The sequence below is a fragment of the Cydia strobilella genome, chromosome 7, assembly GCF_947568885.1.
Source record: "Cydia strobilella chromosome 7, ilCydStro3.1, whole genome shotgun sequence".
NCBI classification, from domain to species: Eukaryota; Metazoa; Arthropoda; class Insecta; order Lepidoptera; family Tortricidae; genus Cydia; species Cydia strobilella.
This window is the reverse complement of record NC_086047.1, coordinates 4907388-4921454: the sequence shown is the minus strand read 5'-3', so window position 1 is coordinate 4921454 and position 14067 is coordinate 4907388. Positions and strand designations below refer to the sequence as shown.

Genomic DNA, 14067 nt, shown 5'->3' with positions numbered 1-14067 from the left:
CATCATCAGCAGTTCCACTTCATCAAATGTCACTTTTTTAAATGGAAGTGCTGGATTTGTTTATAAAAATACAAAAATCACTATATGTATGCCTTTCACATTTGAGGAGTTCCCTCGATTCCTCATGGATCCCATCATCAGAACTCGAGCTTGACAAAAATGTTTCTTGAAAACCTAACTTGCTTAACAAACATAACGAAGAGGACAAATCGCCAAACGTGAACTATGCGTCATTGAAAAGTTCCGTTCTGATCATCATCAGCAGTTCCACTACATCAAATGTCACTTTTTTAAATGTAAGTGCTTGATTTGTTGATGAAAATACTAAAATCACTATATGTATGCCTTTAACATTTGAGGAGTTCCCTCGATTCCTCATGGATCCCATCATCAGAACTGCTTTTTGACAAAAACGGGACCAATCTGTATGTATATACTTACAATCAAAAAAAGAATTTTCAAAATCGGTCCAGAAATGACGGAGTTATGGAGTAACAAACATTAAAAAAAAAAAAAAACAAAAAAAAAACAAAAAAAAAACACAACCGAATTGAGAACCTTCTCCTTTGAAATCTTGAAGTCGGTTAAAAAGCTGCAATTTGGCATGAATACATAAATTATGCATGGCGAGCGAACGGTAAAATAAAAACTACAAAAAAAAATGTTCTGAAATGTCTTTTTTAGAAAAAAAAATCGCTTTAATCCAATATGGTGTGGGGTATGATATCGTTGGATAGGTCTTTCAAAAATTTTTTCGCGATTTCGGGGTTGGTCCCATAGTAAACGTTGTTCAGTATGACGTAACATATTCACCCCTCAGTTTGGTCAGAGATAACAAAATTACCCTATATGAAACTCGCGCTCTTCGATCGTGTTAAATTAATCTGCTTGTCATCTTTCACCTAATTTTAGTTGATTATATTGTATATGCCAGTTGTTACTTTCCAAATAATATAAATTCATAATACATTATAAATTAGGGCCCACAAAATTTCGCATTATCGCGACCCCGCGAACACCTAGCCCATATCACAAGCCCATACGAATATGTTTCATGTAGTATTGTATACTAGAGTACCTACAAGTTAGTGATGAGTGGGAAAGGGCGAGCAAGGAACACTGAGATAGATGAGTTACTGACCGAGTTAAATCATCAGTGAGTTGAAGAGTGAGTGAGTTCAATCCAAAGATATATTTCATTTAAATCACTCACTCGTGAGCGACACATGTCTAGTTCGCGTTTAAAAACCATCAGATCAGTCAGACTTACCATCAGGAACACAATAATACATACGAGTACCTACAGAGTAAGCAGTAGTACTAAAGGGTGTCCCAAAAAGGACGCAAGACTTGAAATTGATGAAAAACACAATTTTTTTTTTCGTTATAATATATTTGTATATAAAATCTTGAAATACATAAAATAGGGTTATTTGTGGAATAATACGTCAGGCAAATGTCCTCCTAGGCTTTGCTGGCACATATGCACTCTTTTGTCAAAAATTTCTATAACCATTTTGCATAGATGCGGCTGAATTTCTCCGATGCAGCGTCGAATTTCCTCTTATAAAGCATGAGTGGTTGTGGACTTATTGGCATAGACTTTAGACTTTAAATAACCCCATAAAAATAAATCTAAAGACGTTTAATCGCAAGATCTAGGGGGTCAATTCTGATCACCGAATCGAGAGATCACACGACTAGGAATTGCATCGTTTCTCGGGCTGTGTGACAAGTGGCCCCGTCTTACGCAAAAACGGCAAAAAAAAAACATGTTTGTTGTATGGGAGCCCCACTTAAATAGTTATTTTATTCTGTTTTTAGTATTTAGAATAGAATAGAATAGAATGAGATTTTATTCGTAAGCACAAACAAACAAGACATTACATAATACAAAAGAAAACATAAAATAAGATTAAAGTGCCACGAAATGGCCTCATCTCAGCTCAGCATGTTGCTGGTGACTTCCAGCGCTGATCTTCCGATGAGACCATCAGGTGAGAAGAATCACGGAAGGTAACAGACAAGAAGAAAAGATACATAAAATAACATACAATGAACAAATAGTTAAATACAACAAGCAAGAAGATACAACATAACGCTTAAATTAAAAATTATTTATATAAAGTAAGCATCGTACTTGTAACATAACAGTCAGTCCCTGTATCGGTCCGGTCCAACCATACCTTGGCTGAACATTACAGCTACATATGCAACTAGCGCCAACTACACGAACTATAAAAAAAAAGACAATGACATCTGTCAAGTATCGCTTATAGGGTTGTTATAGCGGCAACAGAAATACATCATCTGTGAAAATTTCAACTGTCTAGCTATCACGGTTCATGAGATACAGCCTGGTGATAGACGGCCAGACAGACAGACAGCGGAGTCTTAGTAATAGGGTCCCGTTTTTACCCTTTGGGTACGGAACCCTATACCGTGGAGGGTTTAGTCGGTATTTGGCCCCTTGGCCACGAGTCCGGCATATCCGTCCTCGTTCCTCGGCTAGGCGGAATGCTAAATGCACGTAAAAAGATTTTATATAAGTTTAACCGATTAACCCCGGGTTAGTGAATGGTCCAAGTGGCCCTAAGAGAGAGAATAAACTGCGTCTTATGACAGTGTCTTGCTTGACGCTGTTACACTTAGGGCCACTTGCATTATCCCACTAACCCGGGGTTAACCGGTTAAACCTGGAGTTACAATTCGACACTGGGTTAACGGTTTAATCGGTTAACCACGGGTTAGCGGGATGGTGCAAGTGGCGCTTATAGGGTTGTCTTGTAGTACAGTCAGCATCAATAGTAGCGGATGAAACAATAAAATATTTTCCTTCAGTTCTCTTTCAAAAGTATCTATCACAGTCTAATTTACTTTTGACGCATAATATGATCCGCTGGGTCTCTATTGTTTCCCATATAGTTTTAAGTCATAATGTATTGTTTGTCCACATTTTCGTTACTTATAATTTGGTTTTTCTCAGAAACTTTTCAAGATTGCCATAAAACAAACCTAACCTAACCTATCTTGGGATAACCTGAGGAAAATTCTGATAAGTTAACGGTTTCAGAATGATGACTAATGATAATATATGACAATCACTACATTATGACTTTCAATAATTATGTCAAACAAAGGGACCCCATGATGCGATACTTTTGATGCTCACTGTACCTATTAGTATTAGAGCGTAGCTCACTCCAGACTACGCGGCGCGAAGCCGCGAACGCGTGTGTGGAGTCTAGTTCGCTAATCAGCGAAATCGACTTCACACTCGCGTTCGCGGCTTCGCGCCGCGTAGTCTGGAGTGAGCTTAACATTGAGCAAGTCCCCACAGAAGGTTTAGTACCTACCTACTTAATTCTAACGGTGAATTAGTTTATTGCGAGTTAAATAGTCGTAATACACTTGACGCTGTTAGTAGCGACATTAAAAACCTCGTTAGTTGCTGAAGGTTAGCATTTTACCGTGAGAACTATCGTAATAATAAATCGGGTGCTGTTTGTGGAAACCGGTACCTATGTTTAAGTTTACACGGGCTTCATGTTATATTATAAGTAACTTTACTTTTGAGTGGCATTAACGTGAGACACTTCATTCGGTTCTTGTCTGTTTTGATTTCTTGACTTTTAATTATTTATATAACAATTCAAGTCTTGGAGACCCTTTACATCTCTAAGGATAATTTGTGATTTTTTTATTTATTATATATACAGTGTGGAAAGAATGGAGGGAAAACGCCTTAAAACCTTAAGTTAGCTCAATTTGCTCAAAGGAAACATTCCTTTATTTAAAAAAAGAAACAAAACTGCATTCAAAGATTTTTTGAAATTCGCTTGTTTCATCCGGAAACCGAACCGACTAAAAATTAAAAAAAAATATACACTATTTCATTTTACTATTCGATACAGTAAATGTAAATAATAACATTTCTCCAAGAAACATTAGGCCTTAGGCTGTCGTACAAAATATCCATAAAATCGAATATTTAGTATTCATATTCAAGAATATTTTTAGACAAGCAAAATTGAAAAAAAAGGAAACATCTTTGAATAGAGTTTTGTTTATTTTCAAAAATAAAAGAATGTTTCCTTTAAGCAAAATGTGCTAACTTAAGGTTTTGAGGTACTTTCCCTTCAGGGCCCATTCATTCTTTCCACACTGTATACAGGATGGCCAAAAAATATGTGCATTCCCGTTGCCAGGGAGATTTTGGGATTATACTGAGTAACTTTTACTATGGGACCAACTCCGAAATCGCGAAAAAAATTTTGGCTGTTTCTTACATTTTGGCTGGTCCATTTTCTATGGGAGGGTAAAAAAATTTTTCGCGATTTCGTGGTTGGTCCCATATATAAGTACATAAATTACATAATACATATAGCTGGTCAAGCAAATCTTGTCAGTAGAAATAGGCGGCAAATTTAAAAAATGTAGGCGCGAAAGGATATTGTCCCATAGAAAATTTGAATATACGTTTTGTTTGATAACGTATTTCGGTCGAATTATCCAACGCGGCGGGCTGCTCGTCGTGTCACTTCGGCCGGCCTCGGCAAGCTTCGGCTATTCACCATACTGAGAGTACGCCAGGGCACCAGAAGTCCGCCAGGTTTCTATCGCAGGGCGAGGAAATTTGAGTCAGGGCGGGGCGTTGCGTGGCCATTCTGTATGATAATACTATTACCTATTCTGTGACACAGGTGAAAAACTTCTATGTATAAACTAAACTAGTCAAACCCCAAATTACTACAAAATATAGGATCAATGCCATTTATTGAAGATTTCACAGCACAATCCTCTTTTTGTTTAACGAGTTTACCTGTGTCACCTGTGTAAGTAAACTTATAATTGCAGGTTTGCGAGGTGTACCACAGAAGTAAAAACCACGCTCTTTAGAGCCTTCTGTCAGTCATTTTATACCTGTAGCCTGTGGGTCAACTATACGCGATGGACCATCAGTGCCCTCCGAGTTCAATATAATAATGCGTTCAGGATGCTGTTGGGTTTGCCGCGCTACTGTAGCGCGTCAGCCATGTTCGCAGAGGCGCGCACGGATGGTTTCCACGCCATTATGCGCAAACTTATCGCCTCGCTGGCACGCAGGGCGCGATCTAGCTCCATCAGCATCCTCAACATATTAGCAAATCGTTTGGACTGTTTAATTTTAAGATTTTAATTTATTGAATGTTATACTTATACTGTTTTAATTTTCAAAATTTCAAAATTATCGGTAGAATTAGTATATGCTTATAAATTTTGACATATACCCTTTATATAACTTGACTCCATATTATATTTATTCGTATAAAAGATCATATAATACAAATGCATATACATATATAATCATTTTAAATTTGTAATTTTGAATCTTTGAATTTTAATCCTTTTAATTTTTATTTCAATTTTTATTTAATATTTTTTTTTTATTATTTAATTGTTCGTATATTTTTTGACTTGGTTTATGAATTTTGTGATTGATTATTTTTAATTCTACTTGTAAATATTGTGTAGGTACATAATATGGACTATTTGTCTGCAATAAACGATTACGATATGATACGATAATTTAAAATGAAAAATAAAATAATTACATTTACATGTATTTTACTTGATTTCATGTGGGCTCATCAAATATATTACAATAAGCATCACAATCTTCATCTTGCACATAAGATGTGAAGTAGTTACCATCTGTTGTATTGTAGTCATACTTCACACAAATACAATAATATGTGCTTTTGCCACAGCCCCGGCACTTGCCCCTGTGCTTCACTATCACTTCTTCATCAAACTCACAAGTCAAAAACTCATCCAGATTACAAGTAATACTTAAACATTCTGGAATATTCAAGTTTTCATACAAAAAATCATCAACATCTTCAAAAGTATTGAGCAAATTGAATACTGGTTTTTGTGTTTTAGTCAATATTTTCTCAAGCATAAAAACTAAGTGATGATGATAGCATTGGAATGTTATCTTTTCTCTGTTTTGATTTTTCAAGTCTATCCACATATGGACACAGTCTAATGGGGTGCGGGTGGCTCCACTGAATAATGCTGGGTTTGATAATATTCCACTGGCAGCCATTACTCCATTGCAATGGATGACTTCAAACAATTCATCTGCATCTTCTAAAGTCTTAATTCCTCCATTAGCTATAACAGGCACATTAACAGAAGTGCAGACCTCCTTTAAAGCAGGTTTGTCTATACTATCTCCCGATTTTTGTGTGGGTGTCCTTCCGTGAACAGTCAGGAAATCAACTCCACATTTCTCAAGTTGCTGACACATATCTATAGTCTTCTTCAAATCTTTCAATATTCTTATCTTCACTGACATACTGAAATTTTCAGGTAATCTATTTTTGACTTCTCGCACTATGCTGTGAACTATGTCAGGCTTGGAGAGTAATGCGCACCCATACCCGTCCTTCATGGCCCAAGGCTGAGGACAACCACAGTTTAAATCAACCCCATCTGTGTATGGATATAGTAATGTTGCAGCATCCACAAAGTCGTTTGCGTTATTAGCAGCGAATTGAGCGACAACTGGTGTGTCGCTAAAAGTGGTGCCAAACTCGCTGGAGCGCGCCTTTTCGTTTTGGCAGAAGGAATCGGCTAATATCATTGGCGTGAAGCATAGGTCTACTCCATAACTGGAAAAAAAGTAATGAAACATAGTTTGCGTAATAACGTAAAAATGTTATAAGTAGTGAAATCATCCATAGATTTAATGCTCAGTAAAAGGGGTTTAGCACACAAACCACTGCTTGCTTTGACATTACTTTTATTACATTGATATACAGGATTAATTATAAGATTACATAAAGATCAAATCGAACATAAGTAACATAACCTCGCGCACCGGCCTGCCGCCAAATCTGACCGCTCTCTCTCCCAAACTAAAATGACCATAGATACAACAATCAAAAGTATAGAGCCAAGTACATACTACATGTAATTATCAGTAGTATTAGGCCACATATAGGATATTAACTATTATGATGCTTACAGCTCGGCCATCCTTTTTATTTTAGTGAGTCCTCTCACTAAAGTAATTAAACATTTATATCAACAACCATATATCATAACATGTCATCCACCTTAACATTAACGAAAGATAAACATACATAACAACATTATTTTAACCTTCTGGTTATTCAGTTCCTCATTAATCAATCGCAGCCAGTGACAATATGTATATTAACCTGATGCTTTAACCTGAGATCATGTAAACAGTCATTTCATACAACCAGCACCTATAGTAGCATTTACAGCCTTCTTCTAGTCTTTCACTATATGAACTAACTTACAGTCATGGTCTGCTCTAGACAGTCTGTTAAAGTATAAACCAACATCAACATTTACAGTCTGCCCTCAAGGCCTGCTCTAAACAGTTTGGTAAAGTATAACACGTTATAAACAATCATAGTCTGCCCTTAAGGCCTGCTCTATGGCAAAGCATAATACATCATATACAATCACAATCTGCCCTTAAGGCCTGCTCTAAGCTGTTTGACATAGTATGACACATCATAAACAATCAGTCTGCCCTTAAGGCCTGCTCTAAATAGCTTGGCAAAGTATAACACATCATAAACAATCACAGTCTGCCCTTAAGGCCTGCTCTAAACAATTTGGCAAAGTATAAAGTATAACACATCATAAACAATCACAGTCTGCCCTTAAGGCCTGCTCTAAATAGTTTGGCAAAGTATAATTCATGATAAACAATCACAGTCTGCCCTTAAGGCCTGCTCTAAACAATTTGGCAAAGTATAACATATCATAAACAATCACAGTCTGCCCTTAAGGCTTGCTCTAAACAATTTGGCAAAGTATAACACATCATAAACAATCACAGTCTGCCCTTAAGGCCTGCTCTAAATAGTTTGGCAAAGTATAATTCATGATAAACAACCACAGTCTGCCCTTAAGGCCTGCTCTAAATAGTTTGGCAAAGTATAATTCATGATAAACAACCACAGTCTGCCCTTAAGGCCTGCTCTAAATAGTTTGGCAAAGTATAATTCATGATAAACAACCACAGTCTGCCCTTAAGGCCTGCTCTAAACAATTTGGCAAAGTATAACACATCATAAACAATCACAGTCTGCCTTTAAGGCCTGCTCTAAATAGTTTGGCAAAGTATAATTCATCATAAACAATCACAGTCTGCCCTAAGGCCTGCTCTAGACATCATTCCAAAGTATAAAAATTGTTATGGCCTGCTCTAGACTAGACTAGTCTAGACAGTCTGCCATCACGGCCTGCTCTAGAAGACAGGCTGCTATCAAAGCCCGTTCTAGACAGTCTGCCAACATTCAACCTAGTCAATCTAATTATTTAATTAGACTGTTGTTATGGCCTGCTCTAGACTGGACCAGTCTAGACAGTCTGCCATCACGGCCTGCTCTAGAAGGCAGGCTGCTATCAAAGCCTGTTCTAGACAGTCTGCCAACATTCAACCTAGTCAATCTAATTATTTATTTAGACTGTTGTTATGGCCTGCTCTAGACTAGACCAGTCTAGACAGTCTGCCATCACGGCCTGCTCTAGAAGACAGGCTGCTATCAAAGCCTGTTCTAGACAGTCTGCCAACATTCATACCTATAGCCAACCTAATCATTTAATTTGTTATGGCCTGTCTGCCATCACGGCCTGCCCCAGACAGTCTGCCCTCAAGGCCTGCGCTGGACAGTTTGCCAAAGTATAACTAATTATTTATTTATTTTTGAATCTAACTACAAGGTCCATATTACAAGTACCTATCTTTGCCAAAATATAAACTAACATAATAAACAGTCTGCCATTACGGCCTGCACTAGACAGTCTGCCAAAACTCAACGGTTATATTCTAGATTCATAATATTAATATAATAACTAGCAGTCGTGTCAGCGAAGAGTCTCGACCAACACCGAGAGAGACTCTCGCCGAGTCGCTTGATCAAATGCATAAGACGGTAATCGTGGACACGGCGCATAGTACGTCGGTTGCTCACTCTGCGGCCCTGACCATCGGCAGCTTGGGCCCTGCCCACTGCTGGCAGCTCTGCCTTAACAGTTTCACCTCCTTTGCTTCAGTCAGCTCTTGCTGCGATGCCCTCGCTTATCATCAACTTCATCCGTTCAGCCAGGTTACCAGCGTTGAAACATACAAAAATAAAAATAGTTATAATCATTAGCAGTAGCAAAGATAATTTTAGTCACAGTCATTCTCAACAATTTAATAATTGAAATATAAACATCGACTCAGTCAATCATTATCATCATCAATTAATCTTACTATACCTATATACCTAATCATCATCTATCATCATCAAAATCGATCTGTTCGGTAATCATCATCGATATCATCATCAATATGGTCAGTCAAGCATTATCGCCGACATTGTTATCGAAGTCGTTCAGCTCCGTTTTCATCATCGATATGGTCAGTTATTGACCCTGTCGTGGACATCGAGGCAAACATTCGTTGACATCGACACTGTAATCGATATGTTCGGTCATATACATAATCATCGTTCTCGGACCTCTGTTACCTAAGATCTTCCTTAGATACCTACTCATCGTTACTGAAATCGTAATCAGACGTCAATGACGTCATGGATATCAGTCATTATCTTCATCGAAAAATCCTCAACATTAATTAAATAAAATGACAAATATTCCATCGATTCATCAACTTTAAGAAGATTACATTTAAAACAGGTTTTTATTAATTTATTTATATAAACAGATAATTATTTATTCAATGACCTTATGATCCTGATGTTTCGTCCTAAACTTCGTTCAGTATTTCACAATGGTAATATTCAGCCCCAGGAATCGGCAAGAACGCAGCAACTATATCTCGGGATGACATGCACCCAAAAAAAGTAGCTCTAAATAATAGCGTATAGGTACTACACCGAGTACACCGTAACATATACTAGCGTCATTAGTGTCATTACCCCACCTACTATATTATTGGAAGTATTGGAAGTGATTAAAAGTTATTCCAATATACATTTATTCACTTTTTGTTAATTGATACAGCCAATATTTCCTGGCTATGCTAATCGTGGCGACAACGCACTTAATGACAAAAATGCAACCATACATTTTGTCTTTATGAATCATGGTTCTTTTGCCTTACTATACTTTAATTAATATTACCAACTTATTTCTTGTCATCACTGTATCTCTGTCATAAAATCATACATGTTACCTTCCATGGTACCTTCTGTTAAACCTACTGATCAAGCAAATTTTAAGAATACAAAGTTTCATGAATTGAAATGAAAAATAAAAATTAGTTCCAAGCTCCTTATAAGGCTTCTTGAGCCTACTTTATAAGGCTTCTTCAAGTTTGAATGTTATCTACTTTTAGCTTCGTTTATTTAACTTACCTACTCTGGTGTTGATTCTTTTGTTAAGGTCAGTCACAGACTTCTGCTCAGGACCATACTAAAATTTTGTACTAACACTTGTGACAGTGGTTGTACTTATTCATCGATTTTGCATTTCAAGTCAATTTTCAATGAGAATTCTTTGTCTTGTTTTTTTTCAAACAGGGACTGTTTTTGTACTTTTTAATTTTACAAATAGACTTTCTTAACTTGATAATGTATACACAAGTATGCTGCTTTTACCTTTTCTTGACACTTTATGGTCCTTACCTATTAGTAACCTGAATTTCATAATTTGTGACCTAAGAGTTTGATTAACTTAGTTAGGCATCACTAACTGTAAAATTTCTTAACCTGAATCTGTCATACAATAATTATTTCAGATTCACCCTTTATGCAAATGAAACCATAAAGTCACAAATTAATTGTATTTCATAGCAACAATTCATAGTTTCATTTGTGGTTTGTTATTGTATTGTACAACTGCAAAATACAACTGAATACTATGCAATATGCTTAATACAAATATTGAATATTGTGTCAACAGCATGGAAAAAGTAATCTGTTCTTGTTTAGCCAATCTGCTTTTACTAGACAGAACTTGCACTAAACTTATAAATTTAGAGAAACAAATGTGTACATTGGTGTATATTTTGTGCAATAAGGTTTAAATATAAATACCGCTTGTCACCAATTCAAAGGTATGAAGTAGGTATTCAAGATTTCTAAATAGAGTGAAATATAACTTCTTTTAAATACCTACTAGGAGATCTTAACCACTGAAAGTGAACTGTACTTATTGTTATCAGAAAATAAACATTTATATTTCATTTTTTTCATTTTCTTATGCTATGTCAATATTCACAACGCAACCAGTCATCATGTAAATCATGCTCCCTGAATGATAATAATGATGTTTTAAAATTGTTACTTTGATTTTCAATTGCATGACATTTAAAACAGTAGTATGAAATAGATGTAAAACTATCAATGTCATTCATTTCAAATTTAGAATTCATACTGTGTGTAATTCCATTAATTCATTATTGTTTCTATATGCATCTCTCGGAGTATCCAGACTAATAATTTTCAGTACAACAATGATTGGCAACTAAATGCATGTACCTACAGTACTACTATGTAGAATATACCATCTTTAATTAACATTTTTTTTTTTACATTTGCCTATATACAAATGTTTATAAATAATTTGTTTGCATCAAAACAAAAACTAGTTTCTTTGTCTTTTCACCTAAATAACCGATATGCACATTTATCTATTAAGGTTCTTTTATTCTGAATTAGAGACCGGGGTATTTATCTCAATAAGTGTGATGCTTGGTAAAGGCCTTTTCTAAATCTTCCCATTGACAACCGTCATGGGCCAATCTCCTACAATTCTAGCCCGCTGTCAGTCGCTACCTCTCATCTTTGCTATCTCATCATTTCATCATGGCAATAACTTCTGCAATACTAATCAATCACCTTTTTTTTGTTATCTCTTACCATATATAGGCATTATATACTCATGCATCATTAGAACAAAAAATAACCTTTTAGTGTCATTAGACTATCCAAAAAATAATAGTAATAATACCTAGTAAATATTCAATTATTGTCATTTTACAACTCATTGTTAATAATTAACTTCACTGAGCACCTGAATTGTACCTGAACAGTGCACAATACCATCCTTACCATTTTGACTTCTTATAACCATGTTGGCTCTTAATGATAGTTCTCTGCGTCTCACCAATCTCACCGTGATGGTCGTTTGCTTGCATGTTCGTCGAGATCTATTCTCATTGTATTCCAACGTGTCTCAACGTGTCAGTCCAAAAACAAACAATGACAAAAAACACAGGTTAATAACTAGATCAATACATAGCAAATGTCCAGTGCATTGCAAATTTAAAACAACTTTTATTTTAAACAAATGAAACCAATTGTCAATCATTTTGTTTACCGTACAAAACAAACTAATGAAATCATGTATCATATATATTTATATATATATACACTATTGTCTTGATTATGAAATTAACATTCAAAAGACCAAGCAACTTACATTACTATGTACCTCTTTCATCATCATCATCAATTTTAAGAGCTATGCTCTTGTTGATGGAGTAATTACCATTCTTTGCTGGGCCAGCCTTTTGACTCCCTCGTACAACATGACAGAAACTCTATCTTTCATTTGGCTGAGATATGTGTTCCTCTGCGTCTTTCTCGCTCAATCTTGCCCTTCAGGATGTTTAAAAAGAATCTGTCGTGCGGGTCGTGCCGTATTAGATGACTAATCATCTTACACCTTCTGTTAGCTGTTGTGCCTAACAGGCATCTCTTCTCTCCTGCCATGCTCAGTTCCTCAACGTTCGTCTTCCTTTCTGTCCAGCTAATCCTTAGCATCCTCCGCCAACACCGGATTTCAAAGGCCTCCAATCGCTCTCTGTCCCGTTGTGTCACTGTCCACGTCTCACAAACATTTAAAGCAATGCTCCAGATATACGCCTTAACTAAGCGTTTTTTTTTTTCACATTCTTCGAGATGTGTGCTTCATCTCTATATAGGTGAAAATAATCATCCAATTTCTATGTGGGCATTTGAATTCACAATCCCGCTTTCTGAGTTGAAATCATCCATAGATTTAATGCTCAGTAAAAGGGGTTTAGCACACAAACCACTGCTTGCTTTGACATTACTTTTATTACATTGATATACAGGATTAATTATAAGATTACATAAAGATCAAATCGAACATAAGTAACATAACCTCGCGCACCGGCCTGCCGCCAAATCTGACCGCTCTCTCTCCCAAACTAAAATGACCATAGATACAACAATCAAAAGTATAGAGCCAAGTACATACTACATGTAATTATCAGTAGTATTAGGCCACATATAGGATATTAACTATTATGATGCTTACAGTAGTAAGTGATTTTGGCTTACTTTTTGACTAAAGTTCTAAACTGAACTTTGCTGTATCGTACCATAGGTGCGCAGACTTTAACATACGTATTCGACTGTGTAGCTTCACTGAACAAATTACTTATATCAGTTTTAGGCTTCATCTTGCTATTATTCATTCAAGTCTCATAGTCACATTTTATTTTCACGACGATTTACTTTACAGTATACCTACTACTCAAATCAACTTAATCAACACACACATCACAGACTATAATAAGAGATACTACGACACACATGTCTGCTGCTATGCACTACAGTGCATTCAAATATTATGCTAGAACGGGCTATTACTGCGTTACGGTAATTAAACTGAGTTTGTGGAGGCACTAAGCTGTGATAATTTAAAAATATGATTGATTAAATTAAATGTAATTCAATAAAATATGTAGTTTATTTGGGTTAGTTTCTTGAACACTGTTTTATCAATATCGTCATTCGTCTAGATAACAAACTGTAGTATCTGAACGTAATTTTAACCTCCGTTTAAAGGGCCCTCCACACTCATGCGCGAATCGTGTGGAGTCGATTTCGCTGATTAGCGCACTAGGCTCCACACTCGCGTTCGCGGCTTCGCGCCACGATTCGCGCATGAGTGTGGAGGGTCCTTATAACGTATATTAATATACATAGCTTGTCAAAGGACTAAAAATTAAAAAAAAATAAACACTATTTCATTCTACTATTCGATACAGTAAAT

The 14067-nt window shown here is 36.2% G+C and overlaps 1 protein-coding gene across 1 annotated transcript; it reads right to left on the bottom strand.

Annotated features, from left to right (window-relative positions):
- Positions 1–5600: 5600 nt before the first annotated feature.
- On the bottom strand, positions 5601–13682 carry LOC134742974 (tRNA-dihydrouridine(20a/20b) synthase [NAD(P)+]-like). Its single transcript, XM_063676208.1, has 2 exons — positions 13350–13682; positions 5601–6659 (listed from the first exon to the last, which is right to left on the bottom strand). The coding sequence occupies exons 1-2, from the start codon at positions 13484–13486 to the stop codon at positions 5618–5620; spliced, it is 1179 nt and encodes a 392-aa protein (XP_063532278.1). The 5' UTR covers positions 13487–13682; the 3' UTR covers positions 5601–5617.
- Positions 13683–14067: the final 385 nt, after the last annotated feature.